Source organism: Vicugna pacos, chromosome 10 (genome assembly GCF_048564905.1).
Source record: "Vicugna pacos chromosome 10, VicPac4, whole genome shotgun sequence".
Lineage (NCBI taxonomy): Eukaryota > Metazoa > Chordata > Mammalia > Artiodactyla > Camelidae > Vicugna > Vicugna pacos.
Window position 1 is genome coordinate 27,709,338 of NC_132996.1, and position 17,679 is coordinate 27,727,016.

General features: G+C 45.9%; 1 protein-coding gene and 1 long non-coding RNA gene across 5 annotated transcripts in view; both read left to right on the top strand.

Moving 5' to 3' along the window:
* The first annotated feature begins 112 nt into the window (after positions 1-112).
* LOC140698686 (uncharacterized) lies at positions 113-11,514 on the top strand. Of its 2 annotated transcripts, XR_012076516.1 has the most exons (4): positions 113-753; positions 7,920-8,068; positions 10,233-10,894; positions 11,451-11,514. It is a non-coding gene; the product is annotated as an uncharacterized lncRNA (long non-coding RNA). The 2 variants fall into 2 exon arrangements; XR_012076515.1 differs by lacking the exon at positions 11,451-11,514 and having other exon boundaries at positions 10,233-10,907.
* A 2,837-nt stretch (positions 11,515-14,351) lies between these two features.
* Positions 14,352-17,679, top strand: part of STARD10 (StAR related lipid transfer domain containing 10) — a 28,927-nt gene continuing 25,599 nt past the window's right edge. Inside the window, exons 1-2 of one of the 3 annotated variants that reach the window (XM_072969258.1) lie at positions 14,352-14,402; positions 16,452-16,550. In XM_072969258.1, coding sequence (XP_072825359.1) covers positions 16,488-16,550 — 63 coding nt within the window. In that variant the 5' untranslated portion in view covers positions 14,352-14,402; positions 16,452-16,487. Of the gene's footprint in view, positions 14,403-16,451; positions 16,551-16,655; positions 16,751-17,679 lie in introns of those variants that run through there. The other 2 variants (XM_072969257.1, XM_031681328.2) reach the window with 2 other exon arrangements.

Here is a 17,679-nt window from a genome sequence, read left to right on the forward strand (position 1 = left end):
CGGACCACCCGGACCCCACAGAAAAGTCTCCCCTGAGTGGGGTCTCCTGTCGCTGTCGGGACAGTGATCGGGGATCAGGATCGGAGAGGATAGGGCGGTTTCGCCCACGCCTGTTGGTGCGCTCCGCAGGCGGGGCCTCCGGGGCCAGTGTTCCTTAACCCCACGGCGCCCGGACCGAAATCAACAGTAACTGGCGCTCTGGACATGGCTGCGTTCTAAGCTGGGTACCTGAAGACCCCTTCACACCCGGACCCTGCCCTCGAGGTGCTCAAGCTCTGTGACGGGAGGCAACACAGACACAAGGCAGACAACATATGACAGAGAGATAAGAAAGCACGGAGGAGAAAGGGACTGAAGGGAGGAGGCCCTGCTTTGCGGAAGTGGTGGGTTGGGTCGTGAGGGATGCTATAGGAATTGGCCAGGAGGAGAGAAAAGAGGATTCCAGGCAGCGGGAAGAAGAAATGCAGTTCAAAAACTTCCAGCAGATTTGAGCCTGCAAGAACAAGAGGCAGGACCGCCCTTGTGGGAAGAAAGGTTTAGGGGTCCAGTTCGTCGCAGAAAATTTAGGACCCTGAGAGTAAAGGGATGCAGCGGATACATCTAGCAACCCCTGGCCCAGAGGGGAGAAGAAGGTTGTCCCGGATTTCACAGGACTGGATGGCCGAGCTGGCCAGCAACCCAGTATCCTGACTCAGGGCTCAACCGATGACTCTATTTGGGCGGCCTCTGGAGGAGCAGCAGCGTCTCTTGCAGGTATACTTGACAGTGAATCATGGGTTTGCAGGGAACTGTGATGAAACTGTCTCCAGCAGCGCCCCTGTCCGGAGCCCTGCAGACAGGCTGGTGTGAAAAATGAAAGGAGGGAGTCACTGGAGCCAAGCAGGCAGTGGAGGTGACAGATCTCTTGAAATGCTGATGGGGATAGTCATGACTTGATAAGTTGTAAATGCCGGTGACACTTCAGGAGAGTGTCCCCTGCTCTGCTTTGAAACCACAGTGAACTTGGCTCAGTACCTCCTATGCCATTGGCTTTGACCCTCATTTCCTCTACACATGCTATGCCTGCTGTTTAGAACATCTTCTAGTGGGCCTGGCTCCTACTCATGGGTCATTCCTCCAGGAAATCTTTCCTGCCCCTGCACTGAGTTAAGCCTTCTCTGACCTCAGCCCCAGTCCAACACTAGCCTATCTATTGAAGAAACGGGTGGTGGGTGTTAATGTTAACTAGAAGTGCCCAGGAGAGGGGCATGATACCCATGGAGGCTCAGGGCCAGTTGGTGACAATGATGAATTCCCTTTAGGACTGGCTAACTTGCAGGTGCCTAGGGACACTATCAACGGAGCTGGATCTGTGTTCATCGAAGGGTATATTATCAGGGTTCTGCCAAGCTGTGAGATACAGAGGTGCTATTTCTCTCAGTTGGAGAATCATATTGGAGTCAGGCGTTCCTAACCCTTTTTTGACTCACAAAGCACTCCTAGGAAATTTAAAATAATTTTGTCGTTTTTGAATAGTATATGATAAAGAAGTTATTGATTTTGACTAAAAATATTTATCTTTTATTTTTAGAATAGGAAAGGTTGTATTATAAAATTGACTTAAAATTGTAGATAATATTCATAATATATGAAGATAAATTTCTACATTTCACATTTAACATGCTATTTAAATTATCTTTAATTATGTTAGAAAACCATGATTCAATGACCAGTAAATATATAAGTGATAATATCATGATTTAGAGACCTAATGTACTTTAGAATATAGTTTGAAACTTGCACCTGGGTTAAGCATCTCCCAGCAGCCAGAGTGATTGTTTAAAAACCTCAATCAGCTCGTGTTAGTCTACTCAAAACCCTCCTAAGGCTTTTCAGCACATTCAGAGCAAATCCTGAAACCCTTTCTGTGGTCTTCAAAGCCCTGCATGGTCTAGCTCCTGCCCACATTGCTGACCTTGCCTCTCTCTACTCTTTGAATAAAGCCCTATTCATAACCCTGAAATCACTGCCATATTCAGTCCCACTGTGGAACCTTTGCCCTGGTTGTCCCCTACTCCTAGTGTTCTTCCTCCTGAACTATTAGGGACTGGCTCCTGCCTACCAGTCAGATTCAGAAGACCTTCCCTGTTCACCCAGTCTGAAATAGCCCCATCCCAGTCAATGTCTACAAATCATCTAGTTGTTCTTCCTTTCAGAGCACTTATCACTCTCAGAAAGGATCCTGTTTCTGTGTCTGTTCAGTTGTTTGTGACCTCTCTCTCCTACCAGGCTGAAAGCTTCAGGAGAGCTGGGATCAAGTCAGCCTTGATCCCACCTCTGTCTTGAAGCATCAGCTGACTAGATGATCAGTACATATTTATTGCTGTGATATCAAAAATATACAAAATATACAAAAACAGTTCTCATGACCTAGTGCTTAGAAGTTTTAAATTCAAAGCTGTAACTTTTTATTTTTTAATTTTGGGGAGGTGTAGGTAACTAGATTTATTACTTTTTATTTTATTAATTTTTTTAATGGAGGTACTGGAGATTGAACCCAGGACCTTGTGCGTGCTAAGTACACACTCTACCACTGAGCTATACCCTCCCCCAAAAACTGTAAGTATTTTTAATTGAAAAAGAAATCACACGCACTTAGCCAAAAATTCAAAGAGTATAAGAGTGAGCCTCTTTGCTTCACACCTTCATGTTGGTTAGCATAGGACAGGCTGGTCAGTGATCTTTTGGTTATCTACTACTCAATACAACTATTTCTTAATAGCTCTCATGATTCTGAGTGTTGGCTGAGCTCAGGTGATTTTTGCTTTGAGTCTCACATGGTTGTAGTCACAACCAGGCCTGGAGTTATATTAAGACTCAGCTGGGCTGGTGGCTAATAATGCCTCAGTCAGTTGGCTGGCAGGAGATGCTGGCTGTTGGCTGGAAGGTGGATTAGAGCTGAAAACGAAAGCACCTACCTGTGGTCCCTTCACATGGCTTAGGTCTCTAGCCATGTGGCTAGATTCAGAGAGAAAGCATCCCAAAACAAGCATTCCAACAGACAGGAAGAAAGCTGCTGGTCTCCTAAGACTTGAGCCCAGATGTTAGTACAGCATCACTTCCTCTGCGTTGTTGGTCAGGGCAGTCCCAGTCCAGTCCAGATTCAAGGATATAGACCTCAGCATTCAATGAAAGGAGTGTCAAAGAGTTTCTGGCCATCTTTAACCCACTACATGTGGTACCAAATAAACCTTCAAATGTCAGTGGCTTAAAACACAAAAGTTTATGTCTCCCCTACATCCCAATGTCAGGTAGACCATGTTGGTGTACTGTTCTCCAACAGAGGCTCAGATCCAAGCTGCTTCCACCTAGCATCTCCATCACTGCAGTTCTTTAATCCCAACTTTTTGGATGGGATACAGGTTGGGGCATGGGGGGAGGGAAAGAGTGGGGAAAAACGTTCACACTGACACTTAATTGCCATGGACCTGAAGTGACACATTCTTCTGCCCACACCCTCATTGGTGGGATCACATCTACTAGGAAGGTTAGGAAATGTAGCCTTCCCATGCTCCCTGGAAGAGAAAATGGGCATGAACACATCATTGTTGCTTACACATACCAATTTTCCAGTCTCCTCCTCAGGAAGCATGAGTATTACCAATTTAGTGTGTTTTAGAAATATTTATGCATGCACAAGAATATAAAAACACAAATGTAGCATTTACACACTGTTCTACATGTTGCTTCCTTATATAACAATATACTTTCAATGTATCTTACAGAACTTTCCATTTCAGAATATATAGATATACTTCATTCCTTTTACAGCTGCATAGTATTTCATTATATAGATGTACTATATACATAAATCAGTCCCATATCGATAAATATTTAGGCTATTTCCAATGATTTGCTCTTACTATGCTACACTGTACACTCTTGTTTATAGATCTCTGCTTAACTGTGTTAGTAAACCGGTAGGAAAGTTTCTGTAAGTAATACTTAGAAAATATATATATATTCAGAAGTTATTATATATCCCAATAATATCCAATTAGAAAATATAGTAAAAATGAAGTCATTCACAACAGCTACAAAAACTAATATACTTAGGAATAGACCAAGAAAAAATTTACTAGCTGCAAATGAACAACATAAATTAATTTGTTTGTATCAATTATATATTTAATGTATCTTAATGCAATCAGTTGAATTAACTAAAGGACATAAAAGAATACCCAAATGAAAGAAAATATATAATATGTTTGGGGTTGGGAAGACTAAAAATAAAAATATAATTTACACAAATTATGAATTAATATATTCCCATTAAAATTCTAATAGGATATCATTTTTATGGAATTTGTCAAGTTATTTCTAAAACTGATCTCAAAAAAGGATACCCAAGAAAAATTTTTTTAAGAATGAGGAAAGACTATATAATGAATATGGCGTGCTGTTGCTTCAAAAATAGGCAAGATTAATAATAGAATAGAGACCAGAAATAGATCCTCCCATGTACATATTTAATATAAGATGAAGGTGGCCGTTCAAATAAATGGAAACCAGGAGTCTCTTCAATAATTACTATAAAGACTATGAAGTTATCCAGCTAGAGAAAAAAATATAGTTCAAATTTTTACTTCACACCATATGACAAAGTAATTTCCAGGTAGATTATATTACATTATGACCCATAATCATAAAATGATAAAGATATTAGAAACAAATACAATAATTTATCTATAACCTAGGGATAGGGAAGACCTTCCTAAACAATATGCAAAGCAGAAAAATCATAAGAGAAAAGATAATTTAACCACATTAAAATGTAAAATTTTTGAGCAATAGAAGTCACCATACGTTATCAAAATTCCAAGAGCCTTCTTTGCAGACATGGAAATGCCAATCCTCAAATTTATATGGAATCTCAGGGGGCCCTGAACAGCCAAAACAATCTTGAAAAAGGACAAAGTTGAAGGACTTCACACTTTAAGATACACTATGAAGGTACAATAGTAAAAATAAGGTGGTACCAGCATAAAGATACACACATGGACCATTAGAATAGGATTGAGATCCAGAAATAAACCCATACGTCTATGATCAATTGATTTTTGACAAGGATGCTAAGTCAATTCAATGGGGGGAAATTGTTTCTTCAACAAATGGTGCTGGGACAACAGGATTTCTAGATGCAAAAGGATAGAATTGGACACTTCCCTCACACCATAAACAAAAAACTAACTCAAATTGGATTGGAGATCAAAGCTTAACTATTTAAAAAAAAATCTTTGAAGACCCATTGGGGGAAATCTTCATGACAATGATTTCATGAATAGGATACCAAAGGTACAGACAACAAAGGGAAAAAAGAACTTTTGTGCATCAAAGGAGATGATCAAGAAAGTGAGGAGACAATGTATAGAATAGGAGAAAGTATTTGCAAATATATATCTGATAAGGGTTCAGTGTCTAGAATGTATAAAGAACTCCTAAAACTCGACAACCACAAAGATAATGAAATTCAACGAATGAGCACAAAGGGAAAAAATGTTTTTTTAATTTTTTAAAATGAGCAAAGGATTGGAAAAGACATTTCTCAAAAAAAGAAAAAAGAAAAGATATACAAAAGGCCAATAAACACATGAAATTTTCTCAATGTTATTATTCATTAGGGAAATGCAATCAAAAACACGAGATACCACCTTATGCCTACTAGGATGGCTATAATAAAAAAAATTTTTTTTTCAATGGAAAATAACAAGCATTGGCAAGGATGTGAAGAAATTGGAACCTTTGGGCATTGCTGGTGGGAATGTAAAATAGTGCAGCCACTGTGGAAAAGTTTGATGGTTTCTCAAAAAGTTAAACATAGAACCTACAATATAACCCAGAAACTCCACTCCTAGGTTTACTGAAGGCAGGGACTCAAAGAGATATTTGTACACCTATGTTTATAGTAACATTATTCACAATAGCCAAAAGGTGGAAACAACTCCAGTGTCCATCAACAGATGAATAGATAAACAAAATGCAATATCCTTCAGCCGTAAAAAGGAATAAAGTTCTAATACATGCTACCACCTGTATGAATGTTGAAAACTGATGCTACATGAAATAAGTCAGACACAAAAGGACAGATATTTTATGATTCCACTTATATAAGATATATAGGATAGGCAAATTCATGGAGACAGAATGTAGATTAGAAGTTACTGCGGCTAGGGGGAGGAAATGGGTAGTTATTGCTTAATGTTTACAGAATTTCTGTTTGAGATGATGAAACAGTTTTGGAAATAGTGGCAATGGTTGTACAACATTGTGAACATAATGCCACTGAATTACTGCATACTTAAAAATAAGGTGGTAATTTTATGTTATACATATTTTCTCAGAAAAAAAGGACACTATATAGTAAAAGGACACAAAGTAAAAGAAGAGTCAGTAGATGAGGAGGAAATACTTTCAACATATTTAACAAATTTTTAAAATCCAGAAGATATATACAACTTCCTTAAGTCAACTAAAGAACAGAAAACCCAATATAAAAATGAGCAATTACTTTTATCAGAAGAAGAAAAATAAGTGGTTCACAAAAAATAAAACTCTGCACAACCAGGGAAATTTAAGTTAAAGTACGAATGAGACGTCATTTTTCGTTCATCCAGTTGGCAAAAATTAAGAAATTAATTTCCAGATTTGGTGAGGGTGTGGGGAAATGGAACCATCATTCCTTCTGGTGGGAGTATAAGCAGGTCTAACCTCTTGGGAGGGCACTTTGGCCATGTTACACACACACACACCCCCATACACACATACACACTCACACAAACATAACCTTGGCCCCAGCAGTTGCACTCCAGTGTATGATAGGATGAATGCTTATATATAAGGTACATCCACAAGATGGAATTCAGTGCAATCCAGAGAAGGAACTAGGTGGGAGTGTATATAGCTCAGTGGTAGAGTGTGTGCCTAGCATGCATAAGGTCCTGGGTTCAATCGCCAGTACCTCCATTTAAAAATAAGTAAGACCTAATTACCCTCCCACCCCGCCACCCCCACCTCAAATAGGTAAAACAAAGAAGGAGCTGGGTCTGTGTGTCCTAACATTGGAAACATATGTCTGAAATACTTCATACTTCTTAAAATCCTACAGGTTTATTTTTTGTTTCTAATGTTTATGTTTTGTTTCTAAATGATGAGATTAAAGGTTCAAATTGCTGCTTACAAGCAGTTTTCACAAATGACACCTGTGAGAGTAGGCTGGCTTCATTCTTGATATATGAAAAGCCAAATGGGATATGATCCACTTTTTTTTTTTCCGTTTTTCTGGCTGTGACTTTGCAGTCTTAGCGGCATCTAGATATGCTGTGTATGAGTTTTGATTGGGTAAATCCAAGAATCTTCATCTTAGAACAATCATCTTAAAACAAATTTACAGGTTTATTTTTATGTTTTAAATAGTTGTTTATGTCTATAATCGATGGCCCACCAAGGATTATAAATTAAATAATATAGAACTAAAAATTAAATGGTTTAAAAGTGTGAAATGGTCAAAACACTCAGGGTTTGAGGGAAGTAAGTTCATCTGTAGCTAATGGAGTCCTGAGACCCCTAACCTTCCCTACATCCCACATATGCACACTATTGACTATTGCTTTAAAGGAAAAAAGAGACTATTGCATTTGGAATGGGGTGAAGTGAAACTATACCCACCAAGGAGAGAAACTTGTGATTTGGGCATCATTCAATATGGGCGAATATAAACAATGCTTTGAAATGGGCAGGAAAGGGAAGAATGACCCCTTTTTATCTTCTAAGAAGTTAGATCAAACTTCTTTGGTAGCTGAGATGTGGCAGAGGGGAGTGGGGTGAAGGGTTCTTCACAAGGAAGTTAAGTCGCCAAGATGTTGAAATCTGTTTTGTTTTAGATGTGCTCAAGAGAAAACCAAGCACAGCCCAAGAAGAAGCTTCCTCCTACAGTACTCACCCTCCCTCCCAGCAGCAGACAGGCCACACCTCACCCCTCTGTAGAGTGGGTCTAGGCTCAGTGAAGGCAGGTGGCTGTGAAATTCCCAAGGTACCAGTAGGGCCTGGATGGGCTGGGGATGACACTGGAAATGCTTCAAGGGAGGGGACCATGAGAGATGAGGAGGAAGAGACAGGATCCCTTCAGCAGCCTCCTTCTTGAGGCCCCACCAATTACCAAAGTCTCAGGGAAAAGGGGCAGAGTAATTCAGACCTGTATTCCACCTGCACCCCCAGTCCCTCCCAACTTTCTAAGGTTTTAGGATGCTGGCCTATGTGAAAAGCAGCTGATCCAATGTGATGCAGTTTGAGGACAGTGAGTGATGAGGTACCTGACCCAGGTGAGTAGTGTCCCCACACATCTCACAGTGAGAGGTGGTCAGTGCCCAGTTCTTACTTGGAACACAGCAGTGAAGAGTGGTCACCAAAACAAAACAAAACAAAACAAAAAAACCTGTATTAAACACACTGAGTTTAAGGAACCTGAGCCAACCAGAAGCAGATGTCTCAGCAGTCAGAGAAAGGCCTGAGCCATAAATTGTGGAGCCATCAGCTTATAGATGAAAGTGAAAGAGGTCATCCAAAGAGAGTATGCAGAGTGAAGAGAGAGCCTGTGACAGAACTTGGAGAACCCCAGTATTTCAGGGTGTCCTAATCCAGTCAGCCAAAGACCACCAGAGACAAATCCATTGTCCAGCATAGTCAGATTTATTGACCCATTGCTATGAGAAGGACAACACACCAGAGGAACCATGCAGTGTCCTACCAAACACAAAGGAAAAGAGAGTTCTTACAGGATTTGAGAGAGAGGTGGGATTAGGTGAAATTTAAATGAAGCAATATTTTGATGGCTCAAAGCAGAGCTGTGTGTAAAGGGGCCAACATCAGGTCTGGACTGCTCAGCAGACCCAGGGTCCTATTTCCTTGGAAACAGTGAAGTTAAGATAGATGTGGAATATGATGTTCAGAAATCCCTTATCTGTCTGTTTAGTGATTTAGCTCCTCTAGGCAAAAGTTTCATTCTTACTTATATAATTTCAAACAGCAAAGTTTCTGATAGTTCATTACTTTAGAAAACAAAGTTGTTCAGTGAGTAAGAAAGAAGTAGTCACTCAAAGGAGGGGGTTGTTATGACATTTTTACAGCTGCAGTTATGTCCCTGGGAAAAATATTATTTCCTATTAATTTTGCAGCTGGCTTTATCTGTGTCTCTTATTCCAGCCCGATGAATACCAGAGTAGATTTTCACAGTCCGAACTATTTTTAGGTTTTCAAAGGATACACAATGGAGGAGGAATCTGCAAAGACTAAGTGTAGTGAGTAGGCAGTGTGGACAAAAAAATGTTGCCTTCCTCCTCAGTAAACAAAGAATGTTGCCTGCCATTGAGCCATCAGCCATTACAGCCACCCAACAGTGCACCCGGAGGGGAGTTCAGGAAACTGGCCCTAGATATTTAAGATGCATATCAAAGGAATAATTTCAATGAGCTCAGACTCTTGCATCTTCTCATACATAGAAAGGCACTAAAATCATTAACTTGAGATGTCTGGTTTTTGTTTGATAAGCAGTAACCTTTTGATGTTCAATTACATCAAATTGGTTGGTTGTTTTTTTCCGGAAAAACTCCTGCCTCCTCCCTTACCTCTTAGGAACAGTCCCCTCAGAGCTATCTGAGAGGCTGCCATTCCTGGCTATGGTTCTTAGTATCGCTGAGAATAAAACATAATTCTCAACTTTTAGATTGTGTACTTTTTTTAAGTTGACAGTAGGAAGAAAACTAAAGTTTTAAGTCTCACAAAGCAGGAAGGTAATTGTTGGTACTGAACACTAAGAAGTCTAGTATACGGTGCCGCTGCCCAAAACGGTAGCCACTAGCTACCGATAGCTATTTAAAGTAATTGTTTTCAAAGTATTTTAAAAATAAATTCAATTAAGTTTTTTCTTCCTCCACCGCACGTAGCCTCATGTAAATGTCCGGTAGCCACAAACTAGTCGCTACTGTATTGGACAGTGCAGATACAGAATATTTCCATCGTCACAAACAGTTCTTTAGAACAGCAGTAAGAGAACTGAGAATCCCGGGCGACAGTGACTGCTGTGAGTGTAGTTTCCAAAGAGTGATGGGGTGGAAGCCGTGCGGGAGGTGCGGACAGGTAGTGAGTAGTATTCTTTCTAAAACTCAGCCCTAACAGCGCTACTTTTCTTCCTGTGACAGCTACAGTGTAACTCATGCACACCTGGAACCGACAGCCCAGGCTCAGAACGCTTGGCTCTACCGCTTCGCGACGTTTCCTGGCCGGTATAAACTCACTACGGTTCCCAAACTCCATCTCCCAACATGACCCGGGCACTTCTTCTGCAACTCTGGCTCTTGGACTTCTGGGAAATGTAGTTTTCACAGCGCTCCAACTCCACAGAGGTTCTAGCGGAGAACTAAGGCTCCCGTAAGGCAGTGCGTGGGCCGTTCGCTGCGGCCGCCATGGTTGCCCTGAAGGGTGCCAGAATCGGCCCTCGAGGGTTAGCGCAACCGTGACCGAGATGCCGGAATCCGGGGAAAGGAGGATCGCGACCGTGCTGTGCCTCCCCCTGCCACTGCTTAGATCTCTGTTGCTCTGGGGTTGTGGAGACGTCTCAACAGAAGCGGAGCTGACAGGGCCCCGGAAAGCCATGGTTACAGAGCAGCCACAACCTCTGAGGGAGTTGGGGTCAACGTCAACCAGCCCGCTGCCCGAGGGCCATTGGGCGGGCCTGACGGGAAGCGCAGGCGCAAATGCAGGGCCTCGAGGCGTCTGTAAACACCAAAGAGCGCCTGCGCAAACGGAGTGTTTCGGGATGGCCACGTGGGGGCGCCCTAGCGAAGATAACAGTTAATAAATAGTAACGTAACGGCCCTGTTATCTTTCTGTTGTCTTTTCTCATGATTTGCAAAGCACAGCCCTCTTCATTGCCCCTCTTAATTTGGTCCTTAGAGCAGTCATTTTACCTGTAGGGCAATGGGTCAGAGAAAGTCACACAGCCAAAGTCCTAGCATCATGGAGTGTGAAGGACTACAAATGATTCAGGATTCAAGGACTCTAGCAAGGACTCTAGTCCTGGCTTTGACTCTGACTTGCTTAGGACCCTGGGGAATTCTGTTCCACTGAGGACCTAAGCCTTCTCATTTATAAGTGGATATAGATTACTGGAAAGATCAAGTCATATCCAGGAAACAAAATTCCCAAGCAATCTATAAAGGCAAAAGATTATTATGTTGGGTGATTGCAGATTGAGGGGCCAATTCTTCATTCTACAAATTGCAAAACTGAGGGCCCCAAGACAGGGAGGAGCTTGCCCCAGGTCTCAGAGTCTATGAATAAGGGCTAAAGCCCAGCCTTCCTGCCTTTGGGCCTAGAGCCCCTCCCTGCACCCTAAGGATTACTGTCTTTGGATACAGGCTTATAGAGACCAACTGTACTCAGAATCTGAGTCCCTAGTCCCAATCCTTCTCCTACCTACCTGGACCTAGTGGAGGAGGGCCCTGCTCTATTGAGATGACTACCAAAGGCAGGAAGCTAACGAGAAGCTGGAGAATCCTGGAGAAAGAGGACAGAGTTGCTGGAGCTGTACAGACCCTGCTTCTCAGGTGAGTGGCCCAGGTAAGGGAAGAAACCCAGGTGTGACAAATGAAGTGGTGATGTTAAGCAGACAGGCCTTGAATGGAAAAGGGTAGGAGGGCATTGGGCTCTGTTTCTCAGCCTGGGAGGCAGTAGTGCTCAAGTGATTCCAGTTGGAGCCAGTGACAGCTGGAGGTGATACCTGGGCTGGCCTGGGTAATAAGGAGAAGAAGTGATGCTCACTGAGCTGAGGCTGTAGGAGCCACTCCCCCAGCCACATGGAGCAGGCAGGTGGCACCGTGGGCACACCATACCACCCCCTGAATTAGGCAGCTACCCACCAGGGAAGTGAACTTTCTCTGTCCCTTGGAGCTGGGCTCCACAGTTGTTTCTCTCCAGAGTGCTCTGAGAGATCCTGGACATAGGTGTGGGACGGGGCTGAGAGACCCTAAGGTCCAGTTGCAGATGGGACTTCCTCAGGCAAGTCATGAAAGGTAGTGTTTGTAGAAATAGAAATTCAAGATCCTTCCCACCTCCAAGTATCTAATTTTCCGGACCTTCACTTACCATCTCTGTTTTCAGCCAGGGAAACTGAGGCCAAAGGGGGAAGGGACTCTTTTAAGGATACACAAGGGGTTGGGGTAGACTAGACTAGGACAAAGATCTTTCCATTACATGGCAGTAAACAAACATCTTCATCAAACATTTATTGAGTGTCTAATGTATACTCTGAGGAGAGCTACCTTAGGGTAAAACAGAAGGCAGGCTTGCAGTCAGACCTACCATTTAATCAGCCTTCCCAGTGACTTAACGTCGTGACCGTCAGCTAGTCACTTCCCTACTCTGAGCCTCATTGTCTGTAGAATCGGGGTGGTAAGCCTTATCCAGGGCTGTCTGGATGTATAACTATGAATTAAATGAGTTAAGGTCTGTTAAGTGCATAGAACAGCACCTGGCTCGTGGTATGCACTCAGTAAACATTAGCCACTGTTGTTACTCATGAACACAGGTGGAGGCTAGATGTGGATAGGTTCTCATAGAGCCCAGCAGGCGCAGAGATGCAGCAGTCCCACGTCTGTCCACCTCCCAGATACCTCTACTCTGTGCCCTGGGAGCCTGCATTTCTGGAAGTGGAGGGAGGCACTCACATCTCCATTTCCTCCTCTGGCCCTGGGAACCTAGTAGGGAGCATTTTATACCTCTGCATGTGTGTGATTCGTTTCCCCACAGCCTGAGTCCAGAATTAAGGTGATTCTTGCCCAAAGCTGCACAATACAGCCCTGGACAGTGAGACCAGAACCGACCCTTGGCTCTCTCCAGCCCCTTCAGGGTGTGAGGTCATGCATGATCCTTTCCTCTCTGCAAGACAGAAGTCCAAAAAAGGCTGTCAGCAGGGGCTTGTGTGTCCCTTGTACAGAGCAATTGCTGGGGACAGAGAGAAGCCTGGGTAGGAGACAGGGCCCAGCATCAGATAACCCTGCCCCCAGCCCCCTCTATTTGAAGGTAGAGGTCTATGGCTCAGTGGCAATTCAGCTCTGGTCCAAGTCTCCGTAATAGAGATCTGGTTCAAACCCCTTATTTGTAGAGAAAGAAAGAGAAGCCCAGAGAGGCCAAGAACTCATGCAGAGCTCCACAGTCAGAGCCACTCCCCCAGCCACATGGAGCAGGCAGGTGGCACCGTGGGCACACCATATGACCCCCTGAATTAGGCAGCTACCCACCAGGGAAGTGAACTTTCTCTGTCCCTTGGAGCTGGGCTCCACAGTTGTTTCTCTGGAAGTGAGTCAGGGCCAGAACTCAGGTATCTTGATGTTAGGCCAGGGCTCTTCCCAGCAGCTGATTTGGAAGGGGCAAGGCTTGGCTCCACCTCTCCTTCCCCACTGACACCACTGACTGCTGGGAGCCAGCCTCAGGTGCAGTCACCTGCATGGACACTGGTTGGAAAGTAGCAGGGTGGGTGTGGGTGCAGGGACAGATAAAGGGAGGAGGAGTATAGGACCTGATCAGAGAGACACCCAGAGCTGACCTGGGGGCGGGTGGACTGGGGAGCTCTCCTCGTGTGTGTGGCCTCTGCAAGATTCTAGGCCCTTATTAATCAGTCTGAGGCAGCAGAAGATAAAAATACCGTGGGAGCACACTCCTGGAGGAGGGGAGCAAAGCAGATTCAGGAATGAGTCACAGAGCCCAAGCCCTAAATTTAGAAGGTGCTGAAGGAGGCAGCCTCCCCCGGGGGAGCACTGTGGAGATATCTGCTGACCTGGGGCACCAGGCCTCAGGGCAGGGGGCAGGGATTGGCAGGAGTCCCCTGCTCAGCAGAGCCTCGTGGAAGCTGAGCGTGTTCTAGGCATGTTCCAGGTGTGGATTTTGCCCCCAGAATGAACCATGGCCCAAGGCAGAGCCTTCAGCCCCACTCTCTGACAGCCCACACTGAAAACCTTCCAGGGAACCAGCCCCTGGAGTGTGGACTCAGTACTATCCTGCCCGCTGGCTGGGAAGGGCCAGGCTCCCCAGGGCCTGCTGCTGTCCCAGCATCCAGTTGTCAGTCACTGAGGAGGGGGCTCTGCTGATGCAAGGAGCTTATGCCATTAAGTGCAGGTCCCCCCAAGGGGACCCATCCAGGCCTTTGTAGCTGTGTTTGGAATTGGGGAGTGAGGGAGGGGGACAAGATATCATCGTGCGTGCCCACTTCTGCTTTATTCTCCACCCTCCAGGCTCCAGGAGAACCAACTGTTTCCTTTCCTCCAGGTCAGAAGAGGGAGGCACTGCCTCCAGGTCAAGAAGTAGAGACTTAGGTAAGAGGCCATGCCTTGGGGACAGCTGCCACTTCTGGGGGAAAGGGGCTCAGGAGACAAGAACTGATAGCAGCTGTGGTGTCTGTTGAGCATCATCGCTTGCCTGGCACTGCGCTAAGCACTCTATGTGCATTAATTTACTTCATCCTTTTTGCAATGATGCAAGTCCTACTAGCCTGTTCATTCTAGAAATGGGAGAACTGAGACACAGAGAGGTTGAGTAACTTGTTCTAGATCACACAGTAATCGGTTCTCACCCAGGCATCCTGGCTCCCTAACCCAAGCTCTTAGCCATTAGGCTAGACTGCTGAGCAGGGTATTTTACCCGTTCTGTCCCACCTCCTCTCCTGTCCTTCCCTCCTCATCCTCCAGTCCCTGTACTCAAGAGCCCTGGGAGCTTCCCTCTGGGCTTTGCAGGGTCTTACTGCCCTCAAGAGCACCCTCAGGCTTGGCGGAGAAAGGAGTCTAACACAGCTCCTCCCCACCTCCACTATGCAGGACTTCACAATTTACAGAGCCCTCCCACCTACCCCAGCCCAATGGAGAGGCATCTGGAGCACAACCACCTGGACAGGAAAACAGGCTAGAGAGAAGCAGGGCCTTGCCCAAGGTTGGCGCAGCCCAGTGTAGAACTGTGGAGACTCCTGTTTTGGGGGCCCAGCCCAGATGGCCAGCACTGCCCTCTGCTTGCTGAGTCCTTCTGCTGATCATGTCTATTGGGCACTGCCGCCTGCAGGAATCCAGTTTGATTGCTGGGTCGATGCAACCTTCCAAAAGCCCTAGAGTTTCCTGTCAGAGGCTCCTAATCCGTCTGTCTGACCCCAGGCCCTCCCCTCTGCTTTGTGCTCAGGCTGGATGGCAGTAGGGGTAGAGGCGTCTTTGTGTGTCTTTGTGTGTCCTCGGGGAGGACGAGGTTGTCTACGACGTTGTCTACCAAGGCAGGAACTCCAGCCCTGCAACCACGGCCTCTTTTCTGGAAGCCCACACAAGTTCCTTCTTTTGGTTTCTTATTTTTTTAATATCAAAGCTGGGCCCTTGGCACCCTGACTCGGGACAGTTTTCACCCTCTGGGACTAGAGGGGAGTACTTAGGGTCACCCTCTGGATGGAGTGGGGTAGGGCAGAGGGTCTGCTCCCAAACTCCCTAGGCTATCATTCCTGAGCGGAGAGGCTTCTCTGAGAAGTCTGCTTGAGGAGCTCAGACCCACCCAAGGACACAGCCTGGCCCAGGTATAACATGACTTCCCTTACACCCCCTCTGCCTCTACCAGGGGACCATTTGCTGGGCCTTATTTTCCTCATCTGTCAAATGGGGCTAATAGCCCCTGCATGATCTTCCACCTAAGGTTGTTTTGAAGGTTAGACAAAATGAGTATGGAAGATTCACTCTGGCCCAGTGCCTCTTCACAGAGAGGATGTGTAGGTCCATGTGTCGGCAGGGAGGGGTGGGGGTGCAGCACATGCACACGTGCGCTCAATACCTGTGAGTCAGGTGCTGACTGCGCCTTCCCAGGGCAGGTGAGACTGAGGTCTGTGGGGGGCCTGGTGTAGCTCTTTGAGGTTTTGTGATGTGGACATGGCAGTGCCTCAGGTGTAAGGTTGCCAGATTTAACAAATATTCGGGACATATACTAAAAATGATTCTTTGCTAGTCTGAAAATCATATTGCACAAGGTGTCCTGTGTTTTATCTGGCAACTGTACTTGAGTGACCTGGTGCACCCAAGCCAGCGTACCTGTGTCAGGCACCCATTCAGGAGACTGAGATGGTGTGTGGCTGCGAGGGACTGTGACAGGACATCAGTGTGATGGTACACGGCTGTGACAGGGTCACCAGGAGGAGAGGGGATATGGGTGACTCTGTGTATACCTCTCAGTGACTCCCTCAGGCTCTAACCACTCCCTCAAGGCAGTGTTTGGGCTGTTTGCTCAGTGAGGCCCAGCAGGGGTAGGAGACCCGCCCTGGGCAAACACTGAGATCCGGCTCCAGGTGGGACTGGGATGCCTATTGCCACCTGCCATCTAACTGTAAAGGATTTGTCTCTCTCAAGGCCAAGGCAGCCCTGGGGACTTCAGAGTGTTCCGTCATGTGCCCTTTCCGAGGGGCCTCTGGAATCACCTCTCTACTGCTTCCTGGTGACATCACACAGGTCATTGCCGAATCTTCTAGAATGGTGCCCCCAGGGTACTGCCTCATTACCCTAGGCAACCTGAGAATTTTCTCCACCCAAACTGGCAGGCCCGGTGACTCCTGAGGAGGGGGGTGGGGGAAGTGGGGCCAAGTTGGGGGGCCTTCTTCTCATCTCCCAGAGGGGAGATTGAGGCAGCCATCCATCTGTCTGACTAGATGGTGAGTAGGAGGGAGCACTCAGGAGTAAGTCAAGACTTGCTGGCACTTCATTGTCCAACATCCTGGGCAGGGTGGGGGCCCTTGGGTGGAGGATGAATCTTGAAGCAGAGAGAGGTCGCTGACTGTCCCAAGGTCACCCCCAGGAGAGTGAAAGGGGTGGCATATAATGAGTGACAGAGACAGAGCCTTGGATTAGGAGCTGGGAGACATAGGATCTTATCTCTGTCCCTGTTGTCTGGGCGTTTGTTTCTCCACCTGAACAGGTGGGGCCAGGTCAAGGCTGGGGCCAGATGACACTAGTCTGAGGGTCTTTAGTTCTGAGGGGGGACTCAGGGAGGGCAGTTAAGGTGAGTGTTAGGGACCAGGTCATGAATGGCTCCAGGCAGGTACCCTGACCCTGTTCTACAGCTATCAGGGGGCAGTGAGCAAAGTCTGGTGTGAATCTCTCCAAACGCCCCCTACCTCATTCCACAAGTCCTGAGGTACTAGAGGTCCCCAGATGGGCTCTGACTTGCTTTGACTCAGGGGTGTCCCTGTGCCTCCCACACCTCAGCTGCTCTCTCTGTGAGGGGCACATGTAAGACCCAGCACCTTCTCAACGCCCTGGGTAATGATTCCTCACATTCTCATGATGCCTCTCAGTTTGCTAAGCACCTTCTCCTTGTACTCGCTCCTGCCTTCCACACCCACTCTGACTCCTGCTCAGTGATGCGCCGTTCTGAGGCTGGGGCCCAGAGAGGCACCTTGCCCAATCCACTGCCTATGGAAGGGCTGTGTGGCTACGGCAGGGGTTGCAGGGGACAGAGCAGGGTCATGCCTTGCCAACGTTTTCCACTGTTTAATCTTTCGTGAGAATCTTAACAACCATCCTACCAAAATGTTACCTTACGCTTTTTGTTGGAAGTGTGCCATTTTTGGACACTGTATTT